At 44.7% G+C, this 19,214-nt stretch overlaps 1 protein-coding gene across 2 annotated transcripts in view; it reads left to right on the forward strand.

Annotated features, from left to right (window-relative positions):
- EVC2 (EvC ciliary complex subunit 2) overlaps nucleotides 1-19,214 on the forward strand; it is a 205,874-nt gene that overhangs the window by 150,098 nt on the left and 36,562 nt on the right. For both annotated transcript variants that reach the window (XM_069744826.1, XM_069744825.1), the window contains exons 15-18: nucleotides 676-880; nucleotides 10,462-10,578; nucleotides 16,232-16,453; nucleotides 18,906-19,096. In XM_069744826.1, coding sequence (XP_069600927.1) covers nucleotides 676-880; nucleotides 10,462-10,578; nucleotides 16,232-16,453; nucleotides 18,906-19,096 — 735 coding nt within the window. The remainder of the gene's footprint in view (nucleotides 1-675; nucleotides 881-10,461; nucleotides 10,579-16,231; nucleotides 16,454-18,905; nucleotides 19,097-19,214) is intronic.

Below are 19,214 nucleotides of genomic sequence, written 5' to 3' on the forward strand. Positions count from 1 at the left end.
TCTGAAGCCTCCTCCTCCATAATGAATGGTTCCTGAAGATTGGGTTGTATTAGAGTAGGAGCAGACATAAAATACTACTTCAGTTTTACTAAAGCCACAATAGTATCCGGTGACCAAACCTTGAGGTACGCCCCTTTACGTGTGACGTCGGTAAGAGGTTTAACAATCTGCGAAAATCCCTTTAAATGGGTTGACCCATGAACAAAGGTTCATTTTAATAAAAAAAGATCTTGAAATAATAATAATTTCCATAATTGAATGCATTTAAATAAAATGTTCCTGTGCTGAGATAATCTTATAAATGTGCCCCTGCTGTGTACTGTGTAACGGCCGTGTGGAGCTGTTATGATCAGACCAGTCCAGACACGGCCGTTACACAGTACACAGCAGGGGCACATTTATAAGATTATCTCAGCACAGGAACATTTTATTTATACACATCCAATTGTGGAAATTATTATTATTCCAAGATCTATTGATTAAAAAGAACTTTTGCTCATGGGTTTCCACCATTTTTTTTTAAATCATGATTATTTTTTATGCATACCAGTGTTATGCTCAGCAAAGGGTCCATGGGAAAATGTGCAGTTTTTTTTGGCAAAAATCTTATTTATGAACTTGCTCACTATGGTTTTCCATCACGGTGTTACAGTATGCGACTTTGTATCCACACAGGAAGGTCCTCCTATTACATATTTGTGTGTCCGAGGATGATGTGCAGAAAACAAAACTTGAGTTCCACTCTGGCTTTTCTCAGATGGACATTACTTTAGCTCTACCAAAAATTCAAGCTAGAATACTCCTCCAGAAATACCTGAATGACTGGAGAAATGTGGAGCTGCAGAAAGTGGACCAAAGTCTACAAGAAAGTGAGAATAAGGTGAGTAAGGTGATGGTGCGCACACATCCTCCGCTATTTCAATGTATTTATCAGTCGACCTTGAGGTTCTTTGAAGGACTAATTGCACTCCAACACAGTGTTTTTGCATGGTCCTTATGGGTGATCCTAGTTACTAAAATCTGCTTGTATAATATGTTGCCTGTGTACAGACCGTATACACGTCTCCTTTACTGCTGTTTCATTGCAGTATGATAATTTGGGGAAAGGTCTTTGTAGACGTATTGTACAATTTATTACATCAGCAGCCGTGGTCTCCAGCGATTAGTGCCCCAATCTCTAGTGCCTAGCAATTTAATTCCCCTGTCTCTAGTCACCAGTAGCTTAGTGTTCCAGTCTCTAGTATCTATCAATTTATTGCCTCAACATCTAGCGATTTAGTACCCAAGCCTCTAGTTAACAGTCATTTAGGGCCCCGATTTCTAGTACACTGTGTGCAGAATTATTAGGCAAGTTGTATTTTGATCACATACTTTTATACATGTTGTCCTACTCCAAGCTGTTCAGACTTGTGAGCCAACTACCAATTAAGTAAATCAGGTGATGTGCATCTCTGTAATGAGGAGCGGTGTTGTCTAATGACATCAAATCCCTATATAAGGTGTGCTTAATTATTAGGCAACTTCCTTTCCTTTGGCAAAATGGGTCAGAAGAGAGATTTGACGGGCTCTGAAAAGTCCAAAATTGTGAGATGTCTCGCAGAGGGATGCAGCAGTCTTGAAATTGCCAAACTTTTGAAGTGTAATCACTGAATAATCAAGCGTTTCATGGCAAATAGCCAACTGGGTCGCAAGAAGCGTGTTGGGCAAAAAAGGCACAAAAGAATTGCCCATGAATTGAGGAAAATCAAGCGTGAAGCTGCCAAGATGCCATTTGCCACCAGTTTTGCCATATTTCAGAGCTGCAATGTTACCGGAGTAACAAAAAGCACAAGTTGTAAAATCAATTAAAACATGCCAAGAAGGTCCATTTTGGCATCACGATTCATTCTCACAACTGTTATGTAGGGCATTTGGTGGCTCTGGGGGTTGGCCTATTAAGACCATTTGCTATAGATTTGTTCTTTGTCTCCTTTCCCTCATCTTTGTCTCTTTTTGATTGATATTATTATTTTTTTAGGAGGCATATTATAGGGAAACTGAGGGTTAGCCTTCGTTGAGCTGGGGCGCCATTTGCGTCTTGTGGTAGGGTGCCAACCTCCGCAGTCAGGTAGGGATGTGGTAAATAGGGATTGTGTAGGTTCTTTTTACCCCCCCCCTCTTTTTCCACTTAAAATGCTCATCATAAATTGTGTTTGGTATCTCTATTTTGTTATATAATGTTGGTTTTGCTCTAGATACTCTTGTAGTATTCTCTGGCTGTTTATTTATGGACCTTCTTGGCATGCTTTAATTGATTTTACAGCGGTGGTTCTGGTCCCAAATAATCTTGTCTGTAGTTTCCCCCAGTTCTAATTATCATTAGACCTATTTGGCATATTTTAGTACACCACCTGTAGATTTATTGGTGTGCATTTTTCTAGGGGATTCTAGGGATAATAGGGTGAGCCGCCGTTAAGTGGGGCGCCATTTGCGTTCAAGAGGGTGCCAACCTCCGCTGCCAGGAAGGGTTCAGCGAGGGTTTACTAGGGCTATATAAGTTGTAGATAAGCCTGTGTTGTCATAAGTGACACGGATCAGCAATATTTTTTCTATGTTTGGTTTTTTTCACATGGTGTATTGTGGGGGTCTACTTTATTCACATTTTATAAGATTTGATAAATAAAAGATATTTTTAGAGGAACATAGTTGCTGATCAATAATAAAAATAATCCTCTAAAATATAACTTGCCTAATAATTCTGCACACAGTGTATGTGGCGATTTGGTGCCCAAGTTACTAGTATCTACCAAACGGAGTGCCCCTGTGTCTAATCACCAGTTTTTAGTGTCCCAGTTTCTAGTACCCAGCAATTCAGTGCAACAGGATCTAGAAATTTAGTGCCGTATCTAGCAATTTATTTCACCTTGTCTACAGGATCTAGCAACTTAGTGCCCTGGTACCTAGCGATTTAGTGCCGTATCTAGTGATTTTGTGCCCCAATTTCTAACATTTAATGATATAGTGCCCCAGTCACTGGTATGTATCAAGCGATTCTGTGCACCAGTATCTGGTCTCTGGTGATTTAGTGCCCTAATCTACTGGGTTAGTGCCGCAATCTTTAGTATCTAGTCTCTTGGTGTCTCAGTCTGTAGCATTTAGTGGTTTCAAGCACCGGGTTCTAAAATATAGTGGTTTAGTATCAAAGACTCTGGTATCCAGTGGTTTGGTGCCCCAGTCTCTGGTATCCAGTAGATTGGTGCCCCGATCTCTGGTATCCAGTGGTTTGGTGCCCCAGTCTCTGGTATCCAGTGGATTGGTTGTTGTGAATTCTGTGGCCAAGCTCCATCCTGTGGTCGTGTGTGGTACTGCGGCTGGTTCTGTCTATAAGTTTCCTTTGGTGGATGAGAGTGGTACTGCGGCTTCTGAGTTTTCTTCCTCAGATGATGAGGTTAAGTCGTTAGGTGCTGCTCTATTTAACTCCACCTGGTGCTTTGATCCTGGCCTCCAGTCAATGTTCTAGTATTGGTCTTGCTTCCTCCTGGATCGTTCCTGTGGCCTCTCTATCCTGCATAAGCTAAGTTCTGCTTGTGTTATTTTTGTTTGCTATATTTTCTGTCCAGCTTGCTATATTGGCTTTTCTTGCTTGCTGGAAGCTCTGAGACGCAGAGGGAGCACCTCCGTACCGTTAGTCGGTGCGGAGGGTCTTTTTGCCCCTCTGCGTGGTTTTTGTGTTGACCGCAAAGCTATCTTTCCTATCCTCGGTCTATTCAGTAAGTCGGGCCTCACTTTGCTAAATCTATTTAATCTCTGTGTTTGTATTTCATCTTTACACACAGTCATTATATGTGGGGGGCTGCCTTTTCCTTTGGGGAATGTCTCTGAGGCAAGGTAGGCTTATTTTTCTATCTTCAGGGCTAGTTAGTTTCTCAGGCTGTGCCGAGTTGCATAGGGAGCGTTAGGCGCAATCCACGGCTTCCTCTAGTGTGGTGTGTTAGGATTAGGGATTGCGGTCAGCAGAGTTTCCACGTCTCAGAGCTCGTCCTATGTTTTTGGTAAATGTCAGGTCAGCTTGTGTGCTCTGAACTTCAAGGTCCATTGTGGTTCTGAATTACCTGTTCATAACAATTGGTGCCCCAGTCTCTGGTATCCAGTGGTTTGGTGCCCCAGTCTCTGGTATCCAGTGGTTTGGTGCCCCAGTCTCTGGTATCCAGTGGTTTGGTGCCCCAGTCTCTGGTATCCAGTGGTTTGGTGCCCCAGTCTCTGGTATCCAGTGGTTTGGTGCCCCAGTCTCTGGTATCCAGTGGTTTGGTGCCCCAGTCTCTGGTATCCAGTGGTTTGGTGCCCCAGTCTCTTGTATCCAGTGGTTTGGTGCCCCAGTCTCTGGTATCCAGTGGTTTGGTGCCCCAGTCTCTGGTATCCAGTGGTTTGGTGCCCCAGTCTCTGGTATCCAGTGGTTTGGTGCCCCAGTCTCTGGTATCCAGTGGTTTGGTGCCCCAGTCTCTGGTATCCAGTGGTTTGGTGCCCCAGTCTCTGGTATCCAGTGGTTTGGTGCCCCAGTCTCTGGTATCCAGTGGTTTGGTGCCCCAGTCTCTGGTATCCAGTGGTTTGGTGCCCCAGTCTCTGGTATCCAGTGGTTTGGTGCCCCAGTCTCTGGTATCCAGTGGTTTGGTGCCCCAGTCTCTGGTATCCAGTGGTTTGGTGTCCCAGTCTCTGGTATCCAGTGGTTTGGTGTCCCAGTCTCTGGTATCCAGTGGTTTGGTGTCCCAGTCTCTGGTATCCAGTGGTTTGGTAACCCAATCTCTGGTACTCAGTGGTTTGGTGTCCCAGTCTCTGATTTCCAGTGGTTTGGTGACCATTTGGTAACCAGTGGATAGTGCTCCAGTCTCTGATATCCAGTGATCTGGTGACTCATCTGTTTTTAGTGGTTTTGGTGCCCAGTTATCTGGAAACCAGTAGTATGGTGCGTCAGTGGTTTGGTTGCCCATTGTCAGTTTTTATTCATTTTGATACCCAGTTATCTAGAAACCAGTGGATTGTTGCTATAGTCTCTATATCCAGTGGTTTGGTGCCCATTTGCTCACTATAATGGAAAAGTATGGTTGGCTCTTCTCATTCCTTCAGTGTTTTTGACCATGAAGTCGTAACTTGTGGAGACGGATTCATCCAGATAGATGTCATCCGTGTGTCGATAGGACCCCATTGCAAGGTTGATTGACAGGAGCTCTGTGTAAACATTTCTGAATATGGACTGTTTTTGCCCCAGCTCTTGATTTGTTGCCCTCTGCCGTCAGTCCTATGATAGATACAGTAATGAAGGACCAGCTATCTCCTGACTGCCACGTCCAGTTTGTGATTTATGGACCATTTGTGTGAAGCTTCCTTTCAATTCAAGGGGTAATTGTTATACACGGAATGCTGCCCTTTAGGAGTACTGACAACCTTGCCGATGCAATTGCCTGCAGTGTGTAGAATTACATAAAGTACAAGTATACAACCCCTGGCAAAAATTATGGAATCACCGGCCTTGCAGGATGTTCATTCAGTTGTTTAATTTTGTAGAAAAAAAGCATATCACAGACGTGGCACAAAACTAAAGTCATTTCAAATGGCAACTTTCTGGCTTTAAGAAACACTAAAAGAAACCAAGAACAAAAAATGAGGTAGTCAGTAATGGTTACTTTTTTTGCCAAGAATGGGGAACAAACTATGGAATCACTCAATTTTGAGGAAAAATTATGGAATCACTCTGGGGTCTAAGGGGTATCGTTTCTCCTTGTGGAGAGTGACATACCATCTCTGGCTTGTCAAGGTAAGGAGGCTTATTCGCCGTGCAATGCTCCTCTGGGAAATTAAATATGCAAATTGCCTCTTCTGAGAAAAAGAGGACTTAAACTCTATAGCGCCACCTGTTGGAAGTAGCGATCCTACAAGTCACAATCAACTCTTTAACGAGTCGTGCAATATGACTTAGGATTAAAGCCAGCCAACAGCCCGAAACACCGTGTCTGCGAATTGAGATACTGATTTGGCTTTAATCCTAAGTCATATTGCACGACTCGTTAAAGAGTTGATTGTGACTTGTAGGATCGCTACTTCCAACAGGTGGCGCTATAGAGTTTAAGTCCTCTTTTTCTCAGAAGAGGCAATTTGCATATTTAATTTCCCAGAGGAATCACTCTGTAAATTTTCATACCCAAAAACTAACACCTGCATCAAATTAGATCTGCTCGTTAGTCTGCATCTAAAAAGGAGTGATCACACCTTGGAGAGCTGTTGCACCAAGTGGACTGACATGAATCATGGCTCCAGCACGAGAGATGTAAATTGAAACAAAGGAGAGGATTATCAAACTCTTAAAAGAGGGTAAATCATCACGCAATGTTGCAAAAGATGTTGGTTGTTCACAGTCAGCTGTGTCTAAAACCTGGACCAAATACAAACAACATGGGAAGGTTGTAAAACGGCCTCTGTCACCCCCTCCAGCTGTTATAAACTAAAAGAGCCACCATGTGCAGCAGTAATGCTGCATTCTAACAAGGTGGCTCTTTTAGTTTTTGGTGCAGTTATTGCCAAAATAAAGTGTTTTATAATTTTGCCAAAATACCTGTCTAGTGTTGTGAATTCTGTTGTCAAGCTCCCTCCTGTGGACATGAATGGTACTTCGGCTGTTTCTGTCCATGGGCTTCCTCTGGTGGTTGTGAGTGGAGCTGCGGCTTCTGAGTTTCCTTCCACAGGTGACGAGGTTAATTCGTTAGCTGGCTGCTCTATTTAACTCCACTTAGATCATTGCTCCATGCCACCTGTCAATGTTCCAGTATTGGTCTAGTTCTCTCCTGGATCGTTCTTGTGACCTGTCTTCTCAGCTGAAGCTAAGTTCCTGCTTGTTTTTCTCTGGTTTGCTATTTTTCTGTCCAGCTTGCTATTTTGATTTTTGTCTTGCTTGTTGGAAGCTCTGGGACGCAGAGGGAGCGCCTCCGCACCGTGAGTCGGTGCGGAGGGTCTTTTTGCGCCCTCTGCGTGGTCTTTTTGTAGGTTTTTGTGCTGACCGCAAAGTTACCTTTCCTATCCTCTGTCTGTTCAGTAAGTCGGGCCTCACTGTGCTAAATCTATTTCATCTCTGTGTTTGTAATTTTCATCTTTACTCACAGTCATTATATGTGGGGGGCTGCCTTTTCCTTTGGGGAATTTCTCTGAGGCAAGGTAGGCTTTATTTTTCTATCTCTAGGGCTAGCTAGTTTCTTAGGCTGTGTCGAGTTGCATAGGGAGCGTTAGGAGCAATCCACGGCTATTTCTAGTGTGTGTGATAGGATTAGGGATTGCGGTCAGCAGAGTTCCCACGTCTCAGAGCTCGTCCTATATTATTAGTAACTATCAGGTCATTCCGTGTGCTCTTAACCACTAGGTCCTTTATTGTCCTTACCACCAGGTCATAACACTTTAGACCTGGAGGCAGGTCTTAACCCCCTGCTGGAAATGCCACACTGCCGTCACTCATATCTTCTGGGGTGCCGGGCGCCGCCCCCTCCGCAGAGCTTTTGTATCATTAATTGGGGGAGCGATAGAGCCCACAAAGGGTGCAGAATTTATAATAGGTCATGAGAGTGGAAATGGCTTAACGCAAGTTATATTGGGTAGAAGAGATGGTCCGAATAGTGGAAAACCTTCTAATGTCACAAGAGGCAAAGGCAGAACTTATGGCTTCCATGATCTTGGTTAGAATCTGTGCAGGGTTCTCCTCTCACCTGGTCCCTAAGATTTAACAATGGTGGTCCAAAGAATAAACTTGGGGTATTCCCATATTCATGAGATGGATGGAGGGACCATCTCTAAGACTGCACTTATCTTGAAAGCAGATTGACCTCTCATGCCGTTGTGAATGGAAAAGTGTTAGCACGGTTGGAACTCTTTCCATTCACTTCTGAAAATGGTGGAGAATGATTGCTAGGCTAGTTTGGGAATTGCTGTAGAAGTAAATAGAGTTCTCCATCGAAAACTGCACAAGATGAAGCCCCATTCTTGAGATTCATAAGCGTCCCAGAGGTGGTACATGGACATATCAGGCATCTTACAGAGATAGCATAAATGTCTGAGATGGGATAAACCCTTATTAAAGGATCATGCAGAGGAGCTCGTGAGTGTGGGGTTGGCAAATGGCCTCCAGGGCTCCTGGCGTAGGTGGCTTTGTTGTAAGATAGGACTCCATTTTATTCTTTCCGATGGGTACCATGGAGTTACATACATCTGCAAGTTGAAGATATTCTGGGTTATGCTGGACTTTAAATGATGGAATGAGTTGCCACTTTTGACTTTCTTCAAAGACAATCCTTTTGGCTCGGTGGCTAATGCTGTTGCACTGCAGAGCTCATGTGTTTGGTTCGTACCTGACTAAGGATAACATCTCTATGGAGTGTGGCTATTTTCCCTGTGTTTGCACGGGTTTGGTCAAGGTAGACGAGTTTTATTCCACACCCAAAAAATGTATGAGAAGTTTATATTATGAGGCCCAATGGGAACAGTAATGACAATCTCTTTAGAGCGCTGCCAAAAATGTTGGTGCTATGTAAGTAACATGAATGCTGCTGGACTATGAAGAAAGTAGCAAAGAATTAACACCAACCCCAACCCTATTATCCCACTTGCCACCACTACAGGGCAAGTGGGAAGAGTGAGGCTAATCGTCTTATGGATGCCCCATTTCTGGGGCTGCTGAGGCCTCATGTTGATAGCCTGGGAGGGGGCAATATCCATGACCCCTTCCCAGGCTGTTAATATCAGCCCACAGCTGTCTGTTTACCCTTTGCTTGTTTGAATTCATAGGGGGACCCTACGTCATTTTTTTTCTGGTGTTCCCCATATATTCACCAGGAAAGTCTAAGCTAACAGCTGTGAGCTGTTATTAGTAGCCTGGGAATCTTTTGGGATCTTGTCCCTCGTACCAGATTATTAACATCAGCCCTCAGTCATGGGCTTTCCCTCTACTGGTTATTAAAATTGTGCATTTTTTATTTATTTAATTCTTTATTTTACACAGGAGGGACACAGCGGGGGCTGAATACAACTCCCATCATTGTCGCCTGGTTACGCTGATTTCAGTGCGAGCAGGAAACCATGATGAGAGCTGCCTTGAGCAGCCGGCACCTGGTAACAGTGTGAACTGTACTGCTTCTTCCAAGGTGCCGGTACGTGTCACGCTGATAACACACAGATGTCATCCATGTGTCAGTGTGCACGTGTGCAGCGCACATTTTGTACATGTTGCTGATTAAAACTGATATGTCTGTGGGTTTTACCCAGCCGTTGTCTTATCTAAGATAAAAGTCCACTTAAACAGTCTGAGTTTGGCCAGATTGGCCAATTTTTCGGTATGTATTGAGGCCTTCCCAATGGCAGATGTTAGAGATTAGAAGGATTAGGCATGTCTGATTGTAACATGCTTGCTCCTTAGACTTTGTGGGGGCTGGCAGGAGCATATTCCCTTTTCTTTATTGATATAGCATATATGTGGAGTTTGGAGGAATGGCTATCAGGAAAATATGCCTTCAGCTATCAACTGTGTGTTGGAAGGCTTTAGAAATATCATATCTCCCTACTATTGTACAAGGGCCCAATTGTTATTGTTACCATGCTTCCCTCTAAAAGGGAATCTGTCAGCAGATTTTGTTTTGTAATCTGTGAGCAGCATGACGTAGGGGCTGAGACTTTGATCCCAACAATGTGTCACTTATTGGGCTGTGTGTTGCTGTTTTAATAAAATCAGTGTTTTATCAGCAGAAGATTATCACTACAGGACTAGGTGTCTCGTGCCTTCTAGTCCTCGGCACTGGTTATCAGCTTTCAGTCAATGTACAGTGTGCACAAAAAAGCTGCCAATCAGTCGTGTGGGCGGGGTTAAACACAGAAAGCTGCCAATCAGTGGTGTGGGCGGGGTTATACACAGAAAGCTGCTAATCAGTGGTGTAGGCGGGGTTATACACCGAAAGCTGCCAATCACTGGTGTGGGCGGGGTTATACACAGAAAGCTGCCAATCAGAAGTGTGGGCGGGGTTATACACAGAAAGCTGCCAATCAGTGGTGTGGGCGGCGGGGTTGTGCAGGGCTCAGCATTACTACTACATTTGCAAAAGAGAAAACAGGGATTGTATCAAAATGACAGCCTGCAGCCCAGCAAGTGACACATCGCTGTAATCAGGGTCTCAATATTAAGCTGCTCTCGGATTACATAACAAAAACCGAAGGACAGATTCCCTTTAAAACCAGGCATGAGATTCAGATTGCCGTGTCTTTGGAAAAGTAACTTTAAATCCGATTACCTAGAAATGAAATGCTGATTTTTCTTATTTGCCCCGGGATCATATTTGCAAGCAATGTAATTTCAGCGCAGATGCTTTCTCCAATTAAGCGGAGATATGCTGCATATACATAACGCGTTTCGGTCTCTGTAGGATAAGTTCCTTTTTTAATCTTTTTTTTTTTCTTTTATAGCTAAGTTCAAAGACGACAAAGCATCTTCAGGGTCGAGCGGCAGAAATGGTGAAGAAATCTGTAGAGGATAAAGTCTTGATTCATGAAGCGCAAATTGCAGATGACAAGATTAAGCAGGTAACGAAAATGAGATGTGACCGGATCAGACGCTGAAGACTTATCCCGTTACATGAATGTTTGCTTTTGATTTGTTCCTTCTAGTTCTATGAAAATAAGACTCGGTTCACGAAATACAACCTATTTAATGGTGTGCGGGGACTGTTCCCCCTGGGAGCTATTCACCGAAGCCTCGCCTGTAGACTGGATTAGGACCAGGCGTAAAGCTCTTGGTATAATAGGGATGGAAATGTCGCGCTCAAATATTCACCTCAGCCAGGAGAATGCAAATAAAGATAATATAGAACTGTATTGTGATGTGATAGTAAGATGGAAAGGGCGCTCCACCCCCAACCCAACCAATTCTTCCATTTCATTGGGAACATAAAGGGTCTAAGACCCCCAAATGGCACAGCTAATGCCAGAGACACAATTTGTGGCAAGCCAGCACTTTCCTTACTTCATGTAAAGTAAGGTGTAAGTGGACACGTTTCCAGATTTCACAATATAAGCTGCATATGCTATTGAACTGATCTCTTAGACCTGATGAGCCTGTTGTACTTTCTATGAAAATACATATTAGATTAGGCGTATTATCCTGATATTAAAATTAACATTTTATGAGTCAGAGAGTTCTTCAGTCCAAGTTTATTCAGTCTCCATTAACTCTGTCTGTGTGACAGCTGCAGCTTGTACTGAGGAGTGGGAGATATCAGCAGAGAGGAGGGACACTGAGGAGCTGTCAGTCTTGTTAGGCAGGTGAGGATTCAGTAGTAGTAGTAGGGAGGAAAGAACACGAAGATCTGCTACTCAGACTAGGTGAGAAGATATTCAGCAGCAGGGAGGAGAGGCACTGAGGATCTGCTACTCAGACTGGGTGGGAAGATATTCAGCAGCAGGGAGGAGAGGCACTGAGGATCTGCTACTCAGACTGGGTGGGAAGATATTCAGCAGCAGGGAGGAGAGGCACTGAGGATCTGCTACTCAGACTGGGTGGGAAGATATTCAGCAGCAGGGAGGAGAGGCACTGAGGATCTGCTACTCAGACTAGGTGGGAAGATATTCAGCAGCAGGGAGGAGAGGCACTGAGGATCTGCTACTCAGACTGGGTGGGAAGATATTCAGCAGCAGGGAGGAGAGGCACTGAGGATCTGCTAATCAGACTAGGTGGTAAAAGATACAGCAGTGAAGAGAAGCACTGAGGATCTGCTAATCAGAATAGGAGGGAAGGGATGAAGCAGGGAAGAGAGGCACTGGGGATCTGCTACTCAGACTAGGTGGGAAGATATTCAGCAGCAGGGAGGAGAGGCACTGAGGATCTGCTAATCAGAATAGGAGGGAGAAGATTCAGCAGCAAAGAGAAGATTCACTGAGGATCTGCTAATCAGAATAGGAGGGAAGGGATGAAGCAGGGAGGAGAAGCACTGAGGATCTGCTAATCAGAATAGGAGGGAAGGGATGAAGCAGGGAGGAGAGGCACTGAGGATCTGCTAATCAGACTAGGTGGGAAGATATTCAGCAGCAGGGAGGAGAGGCACTGAGGATCTGCTAATCAGAATAGGAGGGAAAAGATAGAGCAGAAACATGGAGGAGAGGCACTAGGATCACTCAATCAAAGTAGATGGACAAAAATGTATTTTAGACTTTAAAAAAATGAATTATAAGGCCATACTGTGATGGATTATTACACCAGCCACCAGCCCCATCAGGTCTAAGATATTTATTTAGTTATGTAGACCATGTTTATAATATAATGTAATTTGATAAACCTTCTTTTAAGGGGTTGTCCACTACTGGACAAGCCCAGCTTAATCCAGGGTCCCAGAGAAAATGTATGCTCCCCTCCTGCAGCGACGCCATTCTTGTGATGCTGTTTCTGGTGGGGGACGTGACATTGTGTTACATGACCTGCAGCTAATCAGCAGACACTAACCGGCTGCAGCCTTTAGTATGTCATCAGATCAGATGTCCGCTATAAGTATTGTTCAGATGTTTGGCTGGATGGGTTATGTGACATAATAACGTCAATTCACTCCTCGGGGAACATTAGCGCCAACTTCGCTAGAATAACGCCACTGGCAGGTGAGTAAACATTGTTTTTAGTTTCTATGAGGCTCTGACTTGACTAAGTGTTGGTTTTCCAGTAATGAATAACCCCTTTAAATGGGTTTTCAGCCACAAATCCAAAATCTGTTGCCCTTTTTTGCTAAAAAAAAAAGTATATACTGTAGTATATATAAATTAATATACAGTGGGAACGGAAAGTATTCAGGCCCCTTTACATTTTTCACTCTTTGTTTCATTGCAGCCATTTGGTAAATTCAAAATAATTCTTTTTTTTCCACATTAATGTACTGTGGCGCCCCTGAAGGTCCAGACGCCACAGAGGTACTGCATCTCAGCCAGAGGTGTAGTATCCCAACTCTCTGGTAAGAAGGGAACATTGTGCAGAATTCTAACACCTGCATCCAACACCACACTTCTCCAGTCAGGGCACCTGGCGTACCCAGGATGGCCTCATCCCAGGCTGGAGAGGGTTAATAGGTAGAGGGTGTGGGTGGAGGAAGGTAGGAAAGAAGGGGGAGCTAGGACACACAGAGTTAGACACCAGGAGTTGGAGAAATTAAGTGGAGCTGAGCAGATAGAAGCTAGAAGGGTTCCAGAGGCACGTGTAGCGACCAAACTACTCCTGGGGCTCGTTCCAGAAGTGGAGGAACCAGGCCGCAGTAGGGGACCGGCCCCTGAAATAGTGGGACAGCTTCAGGCTCCAGCTAGCAATCCAGAGGCTGCTGTGACTGTAGGTGCAGCAGCCAAACTTGCACCTATTCGCCGAAAAGGTGAACACAGAGGGTCCAGGAGACAGAGAGTATGTCGCCGGACAAGACCTGCGTTCACTGGCTTGGGACACTGGGTGGCAAGGGCAGGAGAGAAGGTAGCCAGCGTAGAAAGACGGCCAGGAGAGGCATAAAAAAGAGGAGTCTTGGACAGGTGCCCAACTTGCCGGAGAGTTTCCTAGACTTCGTACCCGGAGGACACAGCACCTCGGCTGGGGGCCCAAACGGTAAGTAAAACTGTGAAAACTGCAACCATTTCTTTCTGGCATCATCTACCCTGTGCCACTACCTGCCACTAGCAACACTGCCACCCACACCACTAACTGCCCTGGGGACCGAGCTCTACCTGTGGAGAGCTGTAATAACTCAGCTGCATTATCATCTGCCCCAGAGGACTGCACAGCAGCAATGGCTAACATCTCCATTGCCGAGTACCACAGGTGGCGTTATGAACATTTCCTTAATAGACTTTATTTTCCACTTTCAAACACATCCACTTTAACTGGATGCCCAGGGCCATGGACCAGGTCAGTGCCACTGTTACCACCCCTTTAAGTAACACGGGACCAGGTACCGAGTACCCCACGGTCCTAGCGGGTGCTCCAGTACACTCTGCACCCCATCTTGACTGAAAAAAAGAAATGTGGTAATTTTTGCAAATTTAATAAAAAAGAAAAACTGAAATATCACGGTCATAAGTATTCAGACCCTTTGCTCAGACACTCATATTTAAATCCCATGCTGTCCATTTCCTTGTGATCCTCCTTGAGATGGTTCTACTCCTTCATTGGAGTCCAGTTGTGTTTAATTAAACTGATTGGACTTGATTCGGAAAGGCGCAAACCTGTCTATATAAGACCTCACAGCTCACAGTGCATGTCAGACCAAATGAGAATCATGAGGTCAAAGGAACTGGCCAAGGAGCTCAGAGACAGAATTGTGGCAAGGCACAGATCTGGCCAAGGTTACAAAAGAATTTCTGCTGTACTCAAGGTTCCTAAGAGCACATTGGCCTCAATAATCCTATGACGGAAGACGTTTAGGACCACCAGAAGTCTTCCTAGACCTGGCCATCCAGCCAAACTGAGCAATCGTGGGAGAAGAGCCTTGGTGAGAGAGGTATAGAAGAACCCCAAGATCACTGTGGCTGAGCTCCAGAGATGCAGTAGGGAGATGGGAGAAAGTGCCACAAAGTCAACTATCACTGCAGCCCTCCACCAGTCATGCCTTTATGGCAGAGTGGCCCGACGTAAGCCTCTCCTCAGTGCAAGACATATGAAAGCCCGCAGAGAGTTTGCTAAAAAAAAACACATGTATGTGTGGAGAAAACAACTCTGTGACCATTCTTGACTGGCCCAGCCAGAGCTCTGACCTAAACCCAATTGAGCATCTCTGGAGAGACCTGAAAATGGCCATCCACCAACGTTCACCATCCAACCTGACGGAACTGGAGAGGATCTTCAAGGAAGAATGGCCGAGGATCCCCAAATCCAGGTGTGAAAAACTTGTTACATCATTCCCAAGAAGACTCATGGCTGTACTAGCCCAAAAGGTTCTTCTACTCAATACTGAGCAAAGGGTCTGAATACTTATGACAGGTGATGTAAAAATAACCAAGAGTAACCCCGTGTTTTGCCCCCCATGTCCTGTAGTAACCCCTGTACACCATCTGTCCTGATTACCTCCCTGTTTACTTGTAATTTTCTTTGCTTTTCTTAGCATACTGAGCGTCTCATGGATGATTTTTATTACTAGCATCTCCCTGAATAAGTAGTGGTCCTGGGTTTTATTACATCGCCGTTCTCTCCCTAAATAATATATGTTCTGCGGTCCCTGTGCTATTAGGTATCCAGCAGCTCAGAGAATAAATCTTTGCACTTATTATCATTCACTGTAAATTTAGGAGAAATTCTCATACATGGGCATGGGACTAGGAGTTGTTTGTGCATCACCGTGGTGCCACGACAAGTATTTGCCGTCAATTTATCTATTGAAACAATACCTGATTGTGGCACTCTGAGTGACTGCAGACTTCGGTGTCGGGAGGAAGGGCCAGAGCCGGAGGTCATGTAACTGCAAGTATGCGATTTGCATACATGTGGTCACATGCAGACTAGACACGCAATTCACGTGCACTGAGTGAGGCCGGACTTGTCTAGTCGGAATGTGGCTGGAAGTATGCAAATCACATACTTGCGATCAAAGAAGTCTGCAGTTACATAAAGTGATGCAGACTTGTACCCCAAGGCCTGATAACTCCTGTAAAGGCTTAAGCAGCGCCCCTACGAATAAATAAACGAATGTAAATGAGTAAGTCATATTGTGCCAGATGCCTGAGCAACAGGTGAATGCTCCAGTCAAGGGTCCCAGTAGTGTTTTCTGAATCTGAACATAACATAGGGCAGACTGGCTGCTCATTCAACGCCTGTTATATGTATAGACGGTGAAGGGGACTGGCTTAGCTTTTGAAATAAGCAGTCAGTTGGTATTCCTAATTCCTTATGGTCATAGGTCAACACTAGAAACAAAGACCTGGGAGAAATTGACAAATAGATGTCAAGCTGCTGGGATTGGAGCAGATACCAAAAGGCCATGCCACCCGGCATAATGTTAACTTTTATTAACATATTATATAACGTACCATTTACAGCTGATTTAAATAATAATAAAAAAAACTTTAAAGGTCCTGCCAATAAGTCAGGATTAGGAAACTCCAACACCTTAGGTGGTGTGTTCATGATCTTTGCCTTGCTCAATAACCCTTGGGCTTCTTGTTACCGGTGGGAAAATCATTTATATATATCTTTCTTTTCTCTCTTTTTTTTCTGTGTATTTTCTAGGCCCGAGCAGAGTTACTACTGCAGCGAGTGCATCACTTGAAAGCGAGAGAATATAAACTGGGGGAATATATGACGCATTTACAGTTCCAGGCCGTTCACAACAAAGAGAAGAATCTGGAAATGCACAAAGCAATCCTGGAGCTGCAGTCCGTGCTCCTGGAGGAGAAGAGCAGATCTTGTGTTACTGCAGAATATGAGCAACTTCTCCAGACTTTGAATCAGGTGAGAGATGAGGAACATCACCTACGCACTGTCTGACTTATTCCCACGTCAGTGTGTGTCATACAAGAGGTTTTTTTCATGGGCCGCACACGTCCATATTTTATGCCAAGATTTATTCTACAATATTCTACTTCGGTCCGAGTCTAAATGAAAAATCAGAAGGGATGAGTGGAATGGGGAACATGAAAAAAAAATGATTGAAGAGTATGGGTTGTTGATTGCATGAAAAAATTAATTTTTGGCAAAGGATCTCTATAGATTGACCCAAGTGCAGGGATAAAGGGGTTGTCCGGCTTTAGGTTATAAGTCTGTAGTCATTCTGATGGTATGTGATTCCTCAGATCAAGCACACTGCGCACAGTGAGGGTTCTCCGATGCTGGCGCCAAGAGTGGTGTGCGCGTGACCGCAAGTATGGAGCGTTGCATGTATGTGGTCATGTGCCAACTAGACGTGTGCGGCCTTGTATTCGGGAGGCCAGACAAGTCTAGTCGGAATGTAACTGGAAAATTGCAAATCGCTTGACTGCCCGCTCCCAGTGCCGGCATCAGAGAATCGTGACAGTGCGCAGGATTTACAAGTCTACAGTCACATGGGCTGACTGCAGACTTGCAGCCCACAGCCAGAAAACTTTTAAGACCTGAGCTAAATACACTGATCAGAAAAATAAAGGGAACACTTAACGAGTACAATGTAACTCCAAGTCAATCACACTTTTGTGAAATCAACCTGCCCAGTTATCAAGCAACACCAATTGTCAATCAATTTCTCCTGCTGTTCTGCAAATGGAACAGACAACAAGTAGAAATAATAGGCAATTAGCAAGACAACCCCTATAAAGGAGCAGTTGTGCAGAGGGTGACCACAGACCATTTCTCTTTTCTCATCTTTTTTGGCTCTTGTTTTGGTCACTTTTGTATTTTTTCATCGCTCTCACCCCTAGAGGTACAGTACAGTACAGTAGCATGAGATGGTGTCTACAACCTACATACGTTGCTCAGGTAGTGCAGCTCATCCAGGGAGGCACATCAATGCGAGCTGTGGCAAGAAGGGTAGCTGTGTACAGTGTCCAGAGCATGGAGCAGATACTAGGAGACAAGCCAGTACACCAGGAGATGTGGAGGGGGCCAAAGGAGGGCAACAACTGAGCAGCAGGACTGCTACCTCCTCCTTTGTGCAAGGAGGAACAGGAGGATAAGTGACAGAGCCCGGCAAAATTACCTCCAGCAGGCCGCTAACATGGAGGCATCTGGTCAAACTGTCAGAAACAGACTCCATGAGGGTGGTATGAGGGCCCGATGACCACAAGTGGGTGTTGTGCTTACAGCCCAACACCATGCAGGGCAATTGGCATTTGTCAGAGAGCACCAATCTTGGCAGATTTGACATTTTGCGCCCTGTGCTCTTCAGAGTCTGGAGACACCGTGGAGAGCATACTGCTGCCTGCAACATCCTCCAGCATGACCAGTTTGGCAGTGGGTCAGTAATGGTGTGGGGTGACATTTCTTTGTAGGGCTGCAAAGCCCTCCATGCGTCCGCCAGAGGTAGCCTGACTGCCATTAGGTACCGGAATGAGATCCTCAGACCCATTGTGAGAGGTGCAGTGGAGCCTGAGTTCCTTCTGATGCATGACAACGTGGCTGAAATTTCAGTTCCTGCATGATGAAGGCATTGATGCTATGGACTGGCCTTCCTGTTCCCCAGACCTGAATCCAATCAAGCACATCTGGGACGTCATGTCTTGTTCCTTCCACCAACATCACATTGCACAATAGTCTGTCCAGCAGTTGACTGATTCTTCAATCCACATCTGGGATTAGATCCCTCAGGAGAACATCCGCCACCCAGGCGTTGTAGGGAGCTCATACAGGCACGTGGAGGCCACACACACTGCTGAACATCATTTCCTTATCTTGAGGCATTTCCACTGAAGTTGGATCAGCCTGAAATTTGATTTTCCACTTTTTTATTTTGAGTATCATTCAAAATCCAGACCTCCATGAGATATTAATTTTGATTTACAGTGATCAGTTTTAGATTTTATTGTTCTCAACGCATTCCACTATGTAATGAATAAAGATTTGCAACTGGAATATTTCATTCAGTGATATCTAGGATGTCGTATTTTAGTGTTCCCTTTATTTTTTTGAGCCGTGTACTTGTCAAAGGTATAGGGTGAAGTGAATTTTTGGAGCTAAATCCCCACCCTCCAACCAAAGCATGGGACCTGAAGTAGCCTCGAGTAGCATCATATCCGGGCTGATTCTGGCCCACTCACACTTTGCGTTCCAAAAGTGATACTGTATACAAATACTGCATAGGATATCTGTTTTTTTAATGATTTATTTGAATGGGTGAAAAACGCTACAAAAACAAATTTGACAGGTGGGACCAGAACCGGCGCCCTGTTACTGTTCTCTCCCAGATTATTTTATTTGAATCCATCTACCACAGGAGATAAGAGAATTGGACAAGAACATGGAAGCATGGAGCAGAAATGAGCCATCAGTCAGCAGAATTCTGGAGGAAGGTCCACCACATGTTACCGTCCACATTCCCGGTGAAGGCGAGGACTTGCCTGTGTCAGCGACTCTTCGCAAGGCCTTAAACAGGAGGAAGCACTTAATAACTCTTTGCAGAGACAGGTAAGCCACATCGCCAGGTTATGGAAACACATGGGAAGAGTGTAATGCTTCATTTCACCCATGGTGGCGCTGTAGAGGAAGTGGCGACAAGCTAGCAGCTTCTAATTAATAGGTAAAT

Source organism: Ranitomeya imitator, chromosome 1 (assembly GCF_032444005.1).
Source record: "Ranitomeya imitator isolate aRanImi1 chromosome 1, aRanImi1.pri, whole genome shotgun sequence".
NCBI classification, from domain to species: Eukaryota; Metazoa; Chordata; class Amphibia; order Anura; family Dendrobatidae; genus Ranitomeya; species Ranitomeya imitator.